Source organism: Rhipicephalus microplus, chromosome 2 (assembly GCF_043290135.1).
Source record: "Rhipicephalus microplus isolate Deutch F79 chromosome 2, USDA_Rmic, whole genome shotgun sequence".
Lineage (NCBI taxonomy): Eukaryota > Metazoa > Arthropoda > Arachnida > Ixodida > Ixodidae > Rhipicephalus > Rhipicephalus microplus.
This window is the reverse complement of record NC_134701.1, coordinates 86,144,230-86,160,882: the sequence shown is the minus strand read 5'-3', so window position 1 is coordinate 86,160,882 and position 16,653 is coordinate 86,144,230. Positions and strand designations below refer to the sequence as shown.

The following is a 16,653-nucleotide window of genomic DNA, read 5'->3' as shown; positions in this document are numbered from 1 at the left end:
TGACTGTAATATCACGCGGTTTTTTGATATTTTGATATCCATGCTTTCATTATCATTATCTATCTCAGGTTCTTACAGAGTTATGCTGTGTGCACGAAAAAGCTACATTCATATATGTAGCTTTTTCGTGCGAACTCTACGTGGAATGAAAAATGGATAAAGAGGGCTCAAGCAATGCACACTTGACACATGGACGTCAGAATATTGCTGCATTACGCAGAGCAAGGCAAACACTAAAATTCGAGGGTAGTGGGCACTTTTGAAGTTGTGAGGTCGGCGCTTAGGCGCATGGCTTATTTTAAATATATATGCGAGTTTCCACTATACTGGAAAATTTTTCCATCGTGACCATCCTAATATATTGAAACTTTTTTGCGTATCAACGACTTACGAAACCGCGATGGCTACAATGCCTCGGTCATTCTAGAAGTGCAGTTAAAACTCTTCCATTCAATTACTCAATGGCCCTTTCTACAACAATATTGAAATAATGAAGAACTGATGGATAGCATAAAGCAAAATGGATTGGCTTACTACTGCGATACCAGTCCCAAATCTGCCGTGACGAAACAGGTTGTTTGCTTGATTTAGGTGCTCTCATTTGAACCTCAACTTGCTGAATTTTGACAGAAGAGTTATTGTGATACATTTGTACAGAGTTATGCAGTGCATTTTATATGTGGGGGATTTGTTTTTTAATATTTGTGCATCTCAATTTTTCAGAACAAGGGATACTGAAGTAAACTGTTGGAAGCACAGCAGGTAAAACTAAGGTTTACCTCAAGCCTGCCACGCGACGTACGTATTCAATTTTTGAGCACACTGCTCTGTGATAAACACTTGACTTTTGTTGTTTCTCAGACACTGGGCGCGGCACAATTTTTTGTCATTCAGATACGAAATGAAACCAAATGATATCTGTGAAGTGTTCGTCCAACTACGATGTAGTGTTGGTAAGTGAATGTTCAGAGCTTGAAACGAACGAGAACATGAACAAAGCGATATACCAGGCGCCTCTTCACTATTTTTGCGCTCCCTCTCAAAGGCATTAATACAACTTCATTTCAGAAATACACTTAATGGGTGGGGAAGAGCAATTATTTTTCATGCCGTAAGGAACGCCGGGTAGTTTTTACTTGCATGACCGAAAAGACAAGCAGTCCAGCGTACCCCTACCTTAGACGGAGACAAACAGCGTCAGTTGTAGTATGTACCCCTACGAAGCATTAAAACTGAGTACATCACTGAACGAGTAAGTGTCCCGTCTTCATAACTGCACCATACATGCACAAGCTATTGCAACGAGTGAGAAAGAAAGGTCGTTTAACGAATGTGTGTGCAGGTAGCTTCTAATTAAAAATGCTTTACGCCCGCGCTCGCCAAGTCTTGAAGTAATGCTATGAAAAGAAAACATGAACTAATGTCACCAGGACGATAAAAAGTAGTTTCCTTGTGTGGGAATCTAATCAAGAACATTTGGAACTGGAACAATGGGTCAGGCGCATCACCAACTGCTCGCCCAGCACTCACTCACACAGCTGCAGAACTATGACTTATAACACTCCCAAGTACTTGTAACTGTGATGTTACTTGCTTAGGATGGTGCTACCGTGTAAAAGTGGTGAAGCCAATCACTGCGTAACGATAGTGGCTGCCACGATTAGCACCTGAAACGCTCCGTTGGCCAGGTCGTTCCATTTCGAGAGAGAATATATCATCAGAGACAGCGGTATGCTTGCCAATATATCATTGTTACTTGTACGCTTAACTTGGAATAAGGTCGCCATCCTGTCACCTGTCACAGAGCTGATCAAAAAGCTTCATAGCATCAGTGAATAGCTTTATGATGATGATGTATGGCGTTTAGTGGCGCACGGACTATGGTTTGGCCAAAGAGTGCCAAAACTAGGGTACTGTTGCATGGCTTTATGGTGCCTGTAGAAAAGTCTTAAAATAAAAACTGTATATGTTTTGAAGTAACTGGAAATTAAAATCATAGTGGCTGCTGTAGTGGAATGAATGCCATGAGCAGGGTATGTCTAATTCTAAAATATAGCGTCTTAACTCTTAATAATTAAATATGAAGTAGCACATGTGCCTCACAAAGGTTTTGAGTACAAGGTCCAGGAGGCTTGTGCCATGACAAATAAAAATCGCAACTAGTGCCTCTTGAGGGGGCAGTGTCACGATTACTATGGCAGACAATGTTGAGCATGCGGATATCGCTCAAGAAAGCTAAAACAGATTCCGCGCTAAATAGTGGTTCGCTGCTTAGGAAGAGAGACAAATGAAGCGGTATGCATTTTTGTGTGCTAAAGGAAAGTGTCTAACCCTTTCAATTTCTGCTTCATGACAATCCAACAGGACATGCTGAACAGTAAGCCTTTCTCCACATCTACCACACAGGGGTTGCTCTTCAGCAGTTCATAAAAACGTCTGCGTACCGTACGTGTGTCCTATTCGGAGGCGACAGAATAAGACATCACTTCGCCTTGACTTGGTTAATGATGGCCAATGTCCTAACTGTGGCTTAACTATGCGGAGTTTGAAGATTGAGAGTCCCAGTCTTGTTGCCAGTGAGTTCGTAGTTTTTTCGCTGGCCGGCTTTAAATCTTGTTTAGGGACAGCAATAGATGTTTTATTTGCAGTTGCGTAGAGTGAATATGCGATTCGGTCCGCCGGTACATTTCCTTCGATACCTCTGTGCCCACGCACCCAGCACACTGTTATATGTTGGCCAGAAGTGTAGACAGATTACAATAGCGAATAAAAGTCCGCGGCTACTGGGTTTCTGAGTTTCCGGCTTGACATTATGGCTTGTAGCACGCTCAGTGAGTCCGTGTATATACCTGCTTTGGCCTGTTTAAGTTGTCTGATGTGTTTGACAACAGAAAGTATGGTAGATGCCTCTGCTGTAAAGATACTTGTATTGGGATGTAGAACATCTGATTCAGAGAAGAATGGACCGACGGCTGCAAAAGACACGCCGAACTGAGACTTGGACGCATCTGTGTAATATTTAGGGGAGTATTTTGACTGCACCTCAAGTAAATACGTGCGGATATGGGCGTCTGAAGCATGCTTGGTTACTTCTGTAAATGAAGTGTCACAGTCCAAAATGTTCCACAACCATGGCGCGAACGGTTCAGATGGAGCCATGAGGCGGTACTCAAGAAGTGTGACAGACATATCTTCACACAGCCGCCATATCGAAGTGCAAAATGGCTCTCTTACTGTGGGTTTGTTGTGAAGAAGTGGTGTAGAGGAGGTATCGTTGATTGTGGGATAGCAAGAGTGGTGTTTATTAAAATGTACATTCAGAAAATAATTATAAGCATAGTATGAACGTTGTAGGTCAAGAGACAGCTCATTTGACTCGATATATAGGCTTTGCATTGGACTTTTTCTGAAAGCACCAGTGGCGAGGCGTACTCCTAAATGATGGATAGGATCCAACATCTTCAAGGCGCTGGGTGTAGCCGATTGATAAACTACAGCGCCGTAGTCTAGCCGTGATCGAACAAGGCTTCTGTAAAAATTTACCACGCGTTTCCCGTCACTACCCCATGAGGTATGTGACAATATCTTAAGGATAATATTTGTTTTAAGGCATCTAGGCTTGAGGTATTTTATGTGTGGACTAGAAGCAAGCATAGAGTCAAATGTAACACCTAGAAATTTTTGCTCTGCGTACAGCCTTAAACGCTGTCCGTGAAGTTCAATAGCTGGATCTGAGACCAAGTCTCTTTTCCTAGTAAAAAAGACAATGGAGCTTTTCTGCGCATCAAGTTTAAAGCCATTCTCTTAAGCCCATTTTAATATTTTGTTTAGGCTAACTTGTACGTGTCACTCCTAGAGAGTTAGGTTACAGGACCTGAAACCTACTTGCACATCATCGACATACACGGAGTACAACATGTCCTTTGAAATTGAGTTTCGCAAAGAAGTCATTTTTACAATGAAAATAATACAGCTAAGTACACCGCCTTGTGGTACTCAAGTTTTTTGAATGAATGACCTTGAAATGACGTTACCAATATTGACACGGAGTGTGCGGTTTTATAAGTAACTCAATAATTTTAAGCATGTTCCCGCCAACAACCTTTGTAGACAAATCACGAAGAATTCCACAGCGCCACGTCGTATCGTGTTCTTTTTCAATGTCAAGAAAAACTGAGAGGAAGTACTGCTTATGAACGAATTCATTACCAATGTGGGCCTCTACACGCACAAGGTGGTCAGTTGTCGACCAGCCCTGTTTGTTTATTTCGAGATAATACAATAGGCGGCGGTTAATAATTTTTTTCAAACACATTGCTGAGGCAGCTCGTTAGGGCAATAGGACGGTAGCTTGTTACCAAAGAAGGGTGTTGGCCGTGTTTTTATATAGGAACTACTATAGCTTCTTTCGACGTGCCTGGAATGTGTCCATCAGCCCAAATTGTGTTGTAGATTGCAAGCAGTGTGATTTGTGTGTTAGGGTGTACGTGCCTAATCATTTCATATACGATTCTGTGAGGTCCCGAAGCAGAGCTCTCACATGAACAGAGGGCGGCTCTGAACTTTACTATGCAAAAAAGGCGATTATAAAGTTCATTTTCATGGCATTTAAGATCCAGTGCTTTGGGTTCTGCTTTTTCTTTATATTTTTGGAATGACTTTCATTAGTTATTAGAGCTGGATACACGTTCGAAGTACTCTCTCAGGGCGTCTGCCTGATTTTTTAAGGTGTTTCCCTCATCGTTCACAAGTGGCAGTAGTTGGACTTGTTGCCCCTTGAACCTCCTCACGTCATTCAATACTCTAGATTCTTGAGTGTGCGAGTTTATGCAGGGGAGGAAGTTCTCCCAGCTTGTCTGTCTGGCCTGCCGCCGTGTGCGCCTTCCTTGTGATTTGATCAGTTTAAACTGTACCAGATTTTTCGCAAGTTTGATATTTCCGTAGGGTATCTCATGCCTTATTTTGATTTCTTCGCGCTTGCTTGCAGTCGTTGTTCGACCAAGGAACTCGTCGTCTTCTAGAGTGTACATTTCATTGTGGTATTTATTTTTCGGCTACGTCTAAATTAAAAGCGGTAAAATATGCAACAACAGCGTTGTTGTTAAAATCGTCAATAAAATCTTGTTACAGATAAGTGGATAGTCTGAAAAACTTCCAGTCAACAGAGTCTAGTTTCCATTTAGGTGTATTGGGCAGGAAATCATCTTGCTCTGATAACTGCAGTCTTTTGGGAAAGTGGTCGCTCGCAAATAGGTTTTTCACAACATTACATTTAAAATAGGGGAGAAGAGCTGCTGACTCAATTTCTAGGTCAATAGATGAGTTTGAATTGTTTGAGAGATTGTAATATGTTGGTTCCTTTTTGTTGAAAAGGCATAGACCAGAGGTTGTGAGAATGTTCTCCAGAAGGCGACCTCTTGCATCACAGCGCAAGTCTCCCCAGAGTATGTTATGTGCGTTGAAATCTCTAACGCTAATGTAGGGCTAAGGAAGCTGGTTAATTAAGTTGTGTAATTCTGATTTAGTGAGGGGGTAGTTATGAGATTTGTAAATGAAGCAGATGGTTGATTTGATTGATATGTGGGGTTTAACGTCTCAAAACTACCATATGATTATGAGAGATACCGTAGTGGAGGACTCAAGAAATTTCGACCACCTGGGGTTTTTTAACAGGCACCCAAATCTGAGCGCACGAGCCTACAACATTTCCGTCTCTATCGGAAATGCAGCCGCCGCATCCGGGATTCCATCCCGTGACCCGACCGGCGGATCAGCAGCCGAGTTTCTTAGCCATTAGACCACCACGGTGGGGCGAGCAGATGGTAACCAATCTATTAAATAATATAGCACGGATTCCAATTACTTCACGAGGCGTTTGGAGGACTACATGATGGCATGGCACAGACTTGTCAATAACTATTGCCACACCGCCCGATGAAGCAAGAGTTTCTTCACCATTCTTTCTATAGATGTCATAACGCTAGAGGAAATTCGTGTGTTTTAAGTTCAAACGTGTCTCCTGGGCACAAAACCCCTTGGGCTGGTAGGAGCATTACAGCTCATTTAGAGCGTCTAGGTTGCAAATGAGGCACCTTAGACTCCAAAACATTATTAATGTCGGCATCTTAGCAAAGACAGAGGTGTTCTGTATGTGAGGGTACTAGAAGTTGATGCTCACGGGTACTTGGGAGGACCCATGATTTTCTGCTTTCCTTTTTTATTGCGGTCCGCAGAGTTGCACCACTGTTTCGGCGCCAAAGGCACCGGAGTAGTTTCCATTGCTTTTTGGGAGGCACTGGATGCCCGTGTATGCAGGCTGATCGAGTTTCAGGCCTCGCTTGGTGAGACGAGGTCTTGTGACCCGACGACTCTGGAGTCGCCGGTTCTGTTGTGTTGGCGGAGCAGGTTGAATTACTGCCGTCTTAGGGACGGGTGCCACAGCTGACGGCACGCTCAACGCAGGCCTGGCTGGGGCCAAAGGCTGGTGTGACGCTGCCCCCTGACGCGCCGCATCCGCATAAGTGGTGCCATAGAACGGTGCAACTCGTTTCTTGGCTTTCTTAAAAGATATGTTGTCTCTGACTTTCAATGAAGTTATTTTTTCCTTTTTCTGTGATTCACAAGTTCGCGAGTATGCTGGGTAGTTACCGCCACAAATGAAACAGCAGGCGGCGGCCTCGCAGCGCTCAGAAACGTGGTCCGTTGAGGCACATCTGGCACAAGTGTACTTAGCTTTGCAAGTATGGGAGCTGTGGCCAAACCTCTGGCCCTTAAAACTTCTGCGTGGGTTTGGCATGTACGGCTGAACTCATATTTTCGTGTAACCTGTCTCAGTGCTTTCTGGCAGTATACTTGATTCAAAAGTTGGAATTATGTGCTTGGTTGGCTTTTCTAAATTGCCCCTTCTTATTTTGATCCGCTGTACGTTTGCGACAAATTACTGTTTCCATCCATCAAGTAGCTCATGTTCAGAGAGGTACAGGAGATATTTATCTGAGACGACACCACGAATGGTGTTCATGGACCTATGTGGGGTGATTGTGACATGGGTGTTCCCAAATGAGGTCAAGTTGGAGAGCTTTTCACACTGTGTTCTGTCTTTGAGATGAAGGAGTAGATTGCCATAGGCCGTCTTATTCGCTTTGTAACCTAGTCCTAGTTTTTTCAGTGAGGCTTTTTGCCACCAGAAGTGGGGAAATGGTTCTGGCTTTTTCGTTTAATTGCTCGCTGTGCACAATTTGGTAGTTTGGAAAACGTTTCGATATCTTGGAAAAAATTGCAGTGGTGCTTCGGTACGTGCACTTTTCAGGGTACCATCAAGTTGGGGAAAGGATGTACTTAACATAGTAAGTGTTTCTGTTTCGGCGGCGGTGCCAGCTGCCCACCACCGAGCCCAAGAAGGGGACGCGACAGGGAATGCGCGATGACAAGCGTGCCAACCTCAGCCCTACACCACCGCTATAACCAAATTTGGTGAGCCAAGACTGGTCAGCCACACAGGGTTAACCCTAGCCACCAAGAGGTTTTGAAGTAAACGGAAAAGAGTAGAAGACAGGACAGATAGAAAGTGAGAAATAAAGACGAAGATGTAAAAAGATGAAGATAGGAAAAGGCAACTGCCGATTTCCCCTGGGTGGTCAGCCCAGGGGTGCTGTCTACGTGAAGCCTGGGCCAAAGAGTTGTGTTGCCTCTGCCGGGGGGCATTAAAGGTCCAATGACCCGGTGTCGGCTCAACTGAAGGATCCCCTTTTTTTCGGGTACGGCTCAGCCACGCAAGGCTAGGCGTGGGAGGAAGTCGAAGCCTCCGCGCTAGCATGGGTCCGTGGTGTCGCTACGCACCAAACGTCTACTTGCGCAGATGCCCCTGCGGGAGTGATTAGCTTCAGCGAAATACCTTTTTGCTGGTGCTCAAGTTGGCGAACGCAGTTTTATGATCATGTTAGGCAGGTGTGCGTGGCACAGCTATTTTATAGTATATGGATGTTATGGTAGAGTCTTGGGATAAGATTTGAATTTGCAAAATCTACCTCATTGCCAACACTCCATGGCATACCTCACTTCCTTAGCGCATAAGTTGTGAAACGCCCTTTCATCTCGAATGTTTTTGTTTCGATATACCTATTCTCAGTGCACCTGCAACAACCTTACGAACACGCCAGAGAGATGCGAAGAAAAATTAAGCAGGATGCTTACCTTTCTCATTGTGAAAAAACACCTCATTGTACGGTAATAGTGGTAGAAATTGACAGGTGAACAAACAAGCGACGCGAGCACGTCGCTCAACTACTCGAGTTGCTCTCGGCTACCGCTAGGTTTGTGATGCGTTCTGGTGCCAAAATATGTGTATCATCTGTCTTTCTGAGCTGTAAAGAGCAGCTCCTGTTCCTGTTTTTGTGCAGTTCAAGCGTCATTTTTGCTTAAACAGTCTTTGTCTGCACCTATGTCCAGAGGTGTGAATGTACGAGACTTCATGACACGGAAAACTTTATATCCGCGCGGGTGATCTCGGTAACACTGACGGTAACAGAGATTAATTTCCAGCTAGGTGTGCTCATCCATGCAAACGTGGGTACATGTGGCATGGTTGCGGGGTCCCGAACAGGCATCGGCGCGTCCATAAAATAACATTTGTGCTATGCCATCGGGTAGTACCTTGTCGGCCACCCGGTAATGGCAGTCAGTAATTTATGAGTTCGAAGGGTAGGTACGACCTATCCATATGCGCTTTCGTAGACTTCGACTACGGAGCTTGTTCTGGTTGGCACATCCTAGACCAGAGCCCGTCTAAGTAAGTGTGTCACGAGACCATCATTTTAAACACCGCACTGCTTCAATTGCATTCAAGGATTGGTACCTCAACTGCTTACGAATATTCTTCCTATGACATCACTTTTTTGTTCGTTTTCATAGCACTTCTTTCAACTTTACTAGAACAAACTCAATTTCAAAGCTCCGTATCTCCGCCAGCGGAGGAGGATAGGCTGAACGGCGGTGGCGAGAACTAGTGGTGCTGCAGTATGGTCTTGCGCTGCTCTCGGCGAACGTTCTTAGCAAGCATGCTTGCTAAGAACGTTCGCCGGACTTGACGTTTCACAGAGGGTAGTGTCTTGATCATAGTCAGAAGCGGCGAAGAGTCGTCAGGGACATAGGGGCTAGTCTTATGCACACGAGCTTCTTGCGTGGCGTCTTTGCTCAAGGCGTCTATGCTGATGCCTATATCTGCTTCAAACAAGACACGTCGCATACTGCTTGGAAGCACAGCAAACTGGTTGAATAAATTTTACACTAAAGTTTGCTTGTCTCACTCACCACAGATACAATACAGCGAGGCATATGCACACCCTTCTTTGCAATGAGTGAAGGCATTGGCACAGCTATAGCGTCGAATTCACCGTTGTTGGCACTAGCAACAGCAACTTGACCCCGCCGCGGTAGTGTAGTGGATAAGGTACTCGGCTGCTGACCCGCAGGTCGCGGGATCGAATCCCGGCTTTGGCGGCAGCATCTCTGATGGAGGCAAAAATGTTGTAGGCCCATGTGCTCAGATTTAGGTGCACGTTAAAGAGCCCAAGGTGGCCGAAGTGTCCAGAGCCCTCCACTACGATGTCTCTTGTAATCATATGGTGGTTTTAGGACGTTAAACCCCACATATCAATCAATCAATATATAGCATCAGCAACTTGAACACTGGATGACGAACGTGGTGGTAAGAAGGAATCTTCCCAGACGGCGAGTTTATGCGAACAAGTAGCAGGTTGGTCGGCAAGAGGTGAAACAAAAGCCTTGCCGGTACCGCAGTCAAGAGTGGCACCGCACTGTTGTAGAAAATCCTGACCCACAATCACCTTACGCATCTCTTAAGTGAGTACGGTGAACCCAGCTTGGTATATGTTATCAGATAAATGAACGTTCGCGGTACACACACCAAGAGGCCGGAGCGATTCTCCACTTACAGCACGAAAAGTGCTCGCAACATCCCAGTAGAACATCACCTTACGGTCTAGTTTGGTTTGAAAATTCATGCTGATAACCGAGGCACCCGCTCCTGTGTCAACAAAAGCTCGTATAGTAACAATGTCTACAAAAACACAAACCTTGTTATGACACGTGGTCACCGGCGGAGGCGTAGCGGCGTGTAGTTGTCGATGACTGGCGACCTAAACTCTTTTGGTCGTGCCGCCTAGTCTTCCGGCGACGGTGACGTGGGATCTCGTCGAGAAGATGGGGACAGTCGGTAGCGTGAAGGCGGTGCCGTCAAGCTACGCATAGACGCTGGTGAGTCACTGTGGTGGTTAGCCCGATATTTTGACCTGTTGTCCGAGCCAGAGGCCCATGGTGTCCCCTTAACGTGCTGATTGCTGCGCCGGTAGAATGTACGCGGTCGCCCATAGGACGGTGCTGCCGTGCGACGGTGATCGGGGCAGAATCGGGCAGCATGGTCATGGACGCCACAGTGGAAGCATATGAGGCGTTCACGGGGTGCCCTATAGATGCCAACAGAAGGATGAATGGGCCAGCCATTCCATTCCTGAGAAATGCAGGTGGTCTACGTGTATAGTCATCATACCACTGGTAACTTGGATGCAAATGAATAGTGGGGCTTGGCACTCCAGGACGAGGCATATAGTTAGAGGCATCAAGGGAGGTGGCGTTTGGTAGTCGATGTTCCAAAGTCGCACAGAGACAAGGGCTCACGGCCTTTACGTGCCAGCCAAAAGGCCACCTCATGTCGGTTGAGGGTCGAGGTCTTCGCGCACTAGTTGCCGAATCAATGACGCGAGGTCCGGTGGGGCATGATGCACGTCGACACCAGCGACAGTAGCGACGTTGGCCAGGCGGCCAAACTTTAATGTGATTCGGCACACTTTCAGTGCGTCAAACGTGCGGCGATGCCTAATGACATCACTTACGGTCTCCACGCTGTCTTTTTCAATGAGGATCTGATAGGCATTCTTCGCAATTCATATTAAAAGATGACCACACTTGTCAGATGTCATCCAGGGGTCCAGTGTCTTGCACAACGTGAGTGTCGCTTCGATATACGTCGTGCTGGTTTCCCCGCATACTTAAGCTCATCGCGCGAGGATTTTCTCGGTGCGCTTCTTAGCTGCCACATCCGTGAAGCATTTCTTGATTTCATCGACGAACCTCTGCCAGGTGATCAGGCTTTCTTAATGGTTTTCAAACCATAGAGACGTGGTCACCTTTAAAATGAGCCCCACGATGTTGAGCTGGCCACTAGCATCCAAGCAATTACACCAACTAGCCCGTTGGTAGGGGCTGAGCCATGCGTCGACATCTTTCCCAGCTTGTCCGTTGAAGGTTGGAGGCTCGATGTAGCGCTTCCACGGAATACGGGGAGCAGGTGGCTGGTTCTTGTTACCATTACGAGCCATCGCAGGTGGCAGACCAGCAAGTAGTCTACTTTGGCGAACCTCCACTTATTTCGTCTCAGTGGTTGGTGCATCGTCGTTCATCGTGGTGCCGTTATCCTACGTGGCACTTACACCAAAAGTGTTGCGATGGGGTGTATTTATTGAAGGGTGATTAGCGAAGCTTATCCGCATCGTTCCGGAGTTACTTCCAAGACACAACACTTCATTCCCTTTTCTTGTTCGGCCAGACGTTCCCGCTCCAGCCGAATAATATAATATGTTATGCTAAATCTAAGTTACATACCTATTCTGCAGACTACGGGTTAGTGACTGAATGCAAACTCGCCTATTATGGTGTGTTGTATGTGTTCTGATTGACTACATTAACACTATCACGGCATGGTTATCGACCAGGAATGCTGCGCTACGGTATTAGATTTGAAGCAGTCATTGACATTTCTATTCAGCTGAGACGTGCTTGCACCGACCACCATTATTTCCTTGTTGTGGTTTTTCCAGTGGACGGTACATCAGAATCCGACAGTTCAGTATTTGGCCTAATGAATGAATATGACGTACTTGTTGCAAAAAACAATTGCGTAACTCTTACGTTTGTGTCAATTGTTGATGGTGAGTACTACCAGAGTCCTACAAAATTTTAGCAGAAAATGTTGTCCCAATGTTCTCCGCGCCTTACTGTCTGTGCATCAAAGAGTTTTACTTAAAATCGAGACATCGAGGAAAGTATTATGAAAGGGATTGTTTAGGTTTATATTACTCAATATTAAAAGTAGGTAGCAAAATTAAAACCAGAAACCTTAGCCGCCTTCTCGGGTTTTCTGCACCAAAACCGCGATATCATTCTGAGGCGTGCGGCTATAGGGTACATGACATCAATTCCAAAAGCTAAGGTTGTTATACTACAACTTAGTTGAGTCCACACGCATAGCCAAAAAAGAGCTCTAAGAACTAAATGTGCGTTATATAGACAAAAGAATGAATAAGCAAGGTGTGCTTTTGTAGAATTTTGCTGCAGAAAAAGTGCGTCCGATAGCGTACGAGACTTGGTGCGTGGTAAAATAATCACATACAATTTGTATTTCCCCACCACGTAAGGCTAACAGGAAGAGATTAAAGGGACACAGGAATAGATCGTTGGGGTATTCGGACAGTATATCAAGCAAACTCAGTTTGTAACAACTAATGGCTATAACTCACCTCTTTCTAAAGTAACATCCGGCGTACCCCAAGGTTCCGTATTAGGCCCTTTACTCTTTCTTATATATATTAATGATCTCCCAGACAGCATTAACTCCGCTATAAGGTTATTTGCAGATGATTGTGTAATTTACCGCGAAATAAACAATGAATATGATAACCAATTTCTACCGTCAGACCTTGACACTGTCTCAACCTGGTGCAATAAATGGCTTATGACTCTCAACTCTAACAAATCTAAATGCATGTCAATAACCTGGCGATCTATTTCTCCCCCCTGTACCTACAGAATTAACGCCGTTCCCCTCCAGCGTGTCTCTTCATATAAGTACCTCGGCGTTTACATTACCAACAATCTATCTTGGCACACGCATGTTACCTACATCTGTAATAACGCTAACCGAACGCTAGGATACTTACGCCGCAACTTTTCTCGCGCTCCGCTGTCCCTCAAAATTCTATTATACCGATCACTAATTCGCCCAAAGCTTGAGTACGCGTCCGCTATATGGGACCCCGTGCAGCAAAATTTAATTAACGCGTTAGAATCTGTTCAGAACCGCTCAGTTCGGTTCATTTGTTCTAATTATTCCCGTACTGCTAGCATATCAGAAATGAAATCTAACATTGACCTACCCAATTTAACTGTCCGGAGGAAACTGGCGCGACTGCATTTTTTTCATAAGATATTTTTTCACAATTCATCAATGAAGCGAGACCTCATTTCACAACCGTCATACCACTCATCGCGCATTGATCATCAGCATAAGGTTGCCATTCCGTTTTGCCGCACCAAATTCTTTTCAGCAGCCTTCTTACCGAAAACAGCCGCCGATTGGAACCACCTTCCCTCTTCCGTTGTATCAATAACAGACCCTTTGTTATTCAAGACTGCAATTTCTCAGCAATGCTTGTAACTATACGCAGTTTCCATTATCTATCTTTGTCTTGTATGTGCTTGAATTCTTATACATTTTTAGTTGACTTATGTTGCCTTCCTGATTTGCGCATCTGATACTTGTTTCTTTATTTTCTCTTTTTTTCTTGTGTGTTATATATGTTGTACCCACCCCCTCTGTAATGCCCTACGGGCCCTGAGGGTATTCTAATAAATAAATAAATAAATAAACTCTACGTATACTGCACCGTATATATACCGTATATACTTCACAGATACCGCATATAGTGGAGTATACGAAGTGATCTGTAGGAATTCAGCTAGGGTCCCTCAGGAATTAAAGGCTGCAAAATATTTCTCGAGCGTGCTAAAATATCACGTATGAGGGATTTCTTCCTAGTAATTAAAAGTGACATGATCGTCTCTTCTGCCCTAGTTGATAATGCCCTGGTCATAGTAGAAAAATAACTGAATTCCAGGCATGCTGACGTCATATAGTGACATACCAGTGACCACGTAAGAGAACTTTCTCGCATTCCTCATGTTGACGCCACCGGTAGTGGACATCGATGAGAGACGTGGGTCAATTTCTTATTTGATGAAACCGCTAGGGCTCTGGTTCAAAAATGGTTATATGCTGCAACCACTGCTTGCGTAATCCGCGTGGACAATGAGTCATGTTGTCACCGAAACGTGTTCGCACTTTACACAGGTAAACTGCAGTGTATGATATGGGGAATACGTGCAGAAGGAAAGTACGAAGAAAACGACTGCTACGATACCTCCTCGTTGGTGTGTGACGATATGGTTTCTGCCGTGGAAGGCACAAAAAGCGACCCTTGCCATTCCTACGACGAATATGATAAAAGGATGACAAAAAAGGCGGAAGAAAAAAGAATTAGAACATCATCATAAAGGAGAGCTTCAATACAACATTCCTGTCTGCGACCGCTCACTTGGACATCCGAAGAAAAAATGTGCACGCAGACAGCCCTGAGGTGCAGCAGTCTGCTGCATATACAGCGCTACTGCACACGGTATACTAAAAATGATAACTACAAAAAATCATCGTGAGTAAATTTGTGAATGCGAGCTACTGAGTTTTTTTAAATAAAAATCTGGTGCTGGAAAACTCGTGTACAGAATTTCTCGTGCTAGTTACGCATGCAATGCGCGTGAGATTGCACGAGTAACAACGTTTCATCGAAACAGACCTTACACTACGTGTTTGGTGTTTTGAGTGAGTGGTTAAAACGTTCACCCACTTCAAAGCTTCAAGGCATGGTGAATATTGTTAAGCAACAATACCATGACAAGGTGTACCATGCGCATGAGTGTATTGCCCTAGAGACGCGTACTTACTTTGCTAATTTGCAATTCATTATTCATAACGAAATACACGCATTTGAAGCCCTTACCACAACAACTTAAGATACATATGGCTACGACGTAAGAAGATACAGGAAAGGTACATGAATAAATGAAGTAAAAGGGGTATAGCTGTACATGTACCAGAAAATAGACACAACAATATTGATACCTAAATATATTTTTCTAAGTTGTGCGAAGGCTTGTTTCATAAGATGACATGTAGGGTTTAACGTCTCAAAACCACCATATGATTATGGAAGATGCCGTAATGAAAGGCTTTGGAAATTCCGACTACCCAAGTTTCTTTAACGCGCACCCAAATCTGAGCACACGCTCCTACAGCATTTTCGTCTTCATCGAAAATCCAGCTGCCACTGCCGAGATGCCATCCCGTTACTTGCGTGCCAACAGGCGAGTACCTTAGCCACTAGACCACCGCGGCGGGACCTTTTTGGCGTGTAATTATCGTTGCACTGCGGCGGGACCTTTTTTCGTAAGTAGGCGTACTAAGTGCAGCATTACACTGCGGTTTTTGATGCAGTCAAATAAAAAAGCTAACTATGCATGGCGCTGAAGTCAATAATTGAATAACAAATAACTGAAGAGAAAATAAATGACGATGATAATGATGGCAAATTATGAAAGGCTATGTACCTAATAACAAACAACATTTTGTTTTTCTAAGAATGTATTGCAATAATTGCCCTTCACTAGGAGCCACTTCGCAAGCAGACGGTTTCTAGGCAGTGCCAGTTGACTAGCATCATTGACTAGCGTCTGACTGCTGAAACTCCACCCAAGAAGGAAAACGGGGTTCCTCAACCAGCATTGAAATTGAATTATGGTCGTGATAGCATCCTTCCTAATTCTGCCATCAACCACTTTGGCCACTTTACCACATTGATCAATACGTCCCTGTTGGGAACCTTTTCCGATATTCATGTGCCACCAACAGGCAGCAAGCATTAGCTTGGCTTAGCACAATAAAAGTTTTCTTTTCTCTCTTCATAAAACTTCCACTTAGTTTCGACTATATACTAGCGTGGTATGATTGCTTTCACAATATGGCGATAGATTATACTCGTTCTAGAAGTATTTCACTACACAGATAAGAATACATAACTAAAATGTATTAGGTAATTCCAGCAAATCAGGCCGCTCCATTTACCGTCGAGCTCCGAAGCTGTCACGCGGTTGTAAAGCTGTGACGCAGTTCGGTCTCTCAGTAATCATAAACCACTGAGCGCGTTTTCACGCTCTACTACGCTGACGCAAATGGTCGCGATATGACCGTCTCGTCCGTCATTTCGATCTTCTGCCGTGCCGCCTATAGTCGCTAGAATGGTCGAATATAGATAGCGAGATACATATCCGCAAAAGTATAACTGGAATGCTGCCGCAATACTTATGTCGCGAGGGTGTTCAGCCCGGTTGCCAGGCGTGTTTATGCGTGCGCGATTAAATAGCCTGTACATATAGCAGACGTTACTTAGGAAGAATGCAGTACCTCATGTCCCACACCAAGCAAATCGCCGAGCGTCAGGCCTGCTTTCCCAGTAACTTGTTTTCCTGAAGGTAGTAGTGAGAGCATATAGTAGATGCGTATGTCCAGAAGGCCACGGTCGCAGGGCGCCAAGAATTGTTTGTGTGTGCACTCAAACCAGCGCAACCGTAGTTCTGCTAATTCATGATAAATATTCCTAAGGGAACATACAAGTGCACATATGCTGCGTGCGGATTTATTTCAAACTCTTTATGTTCCCCTGTTCTAACTACGTTCAGTGGAGTGGC

General features: G+C 44.7%; 1 protein-coding gene across 3 annotated transcripts in view; it reads left to right on the top strand.

The window, feature by feature from the left end:
• The window catches only part of LOC142785149 (uncharacterized), a 128,613-nt gene extending 114,058 nt beyond the window's left edge, over positions 1–14,555 (top strand). For 2 of the 3 annotated variants that reach the window (XM_075883613.1, XM_075883601.1), the window contains 3 exons: positions 724–798; positions 11,895–12,005; positions 14,204–14,555. In XM_075883613.1, the coding sequence (XP_075739728.1) occupies positions 724–766 (43 nt within the window). In that variant the 3' untranslated portion in view covers positions 767–798; positions 11,895–12,005; positions 14,204–14,555. The remainder of the gene's footprint in view (positions 1–723; positions 799–11,894; positions 12,006–14,203) is intronic. The other variant, XM_075883605.1, reaches the window with a different exon arrangement.
• Positions 14,556–16,653: the final 2,098 nt, after the last annotated feature.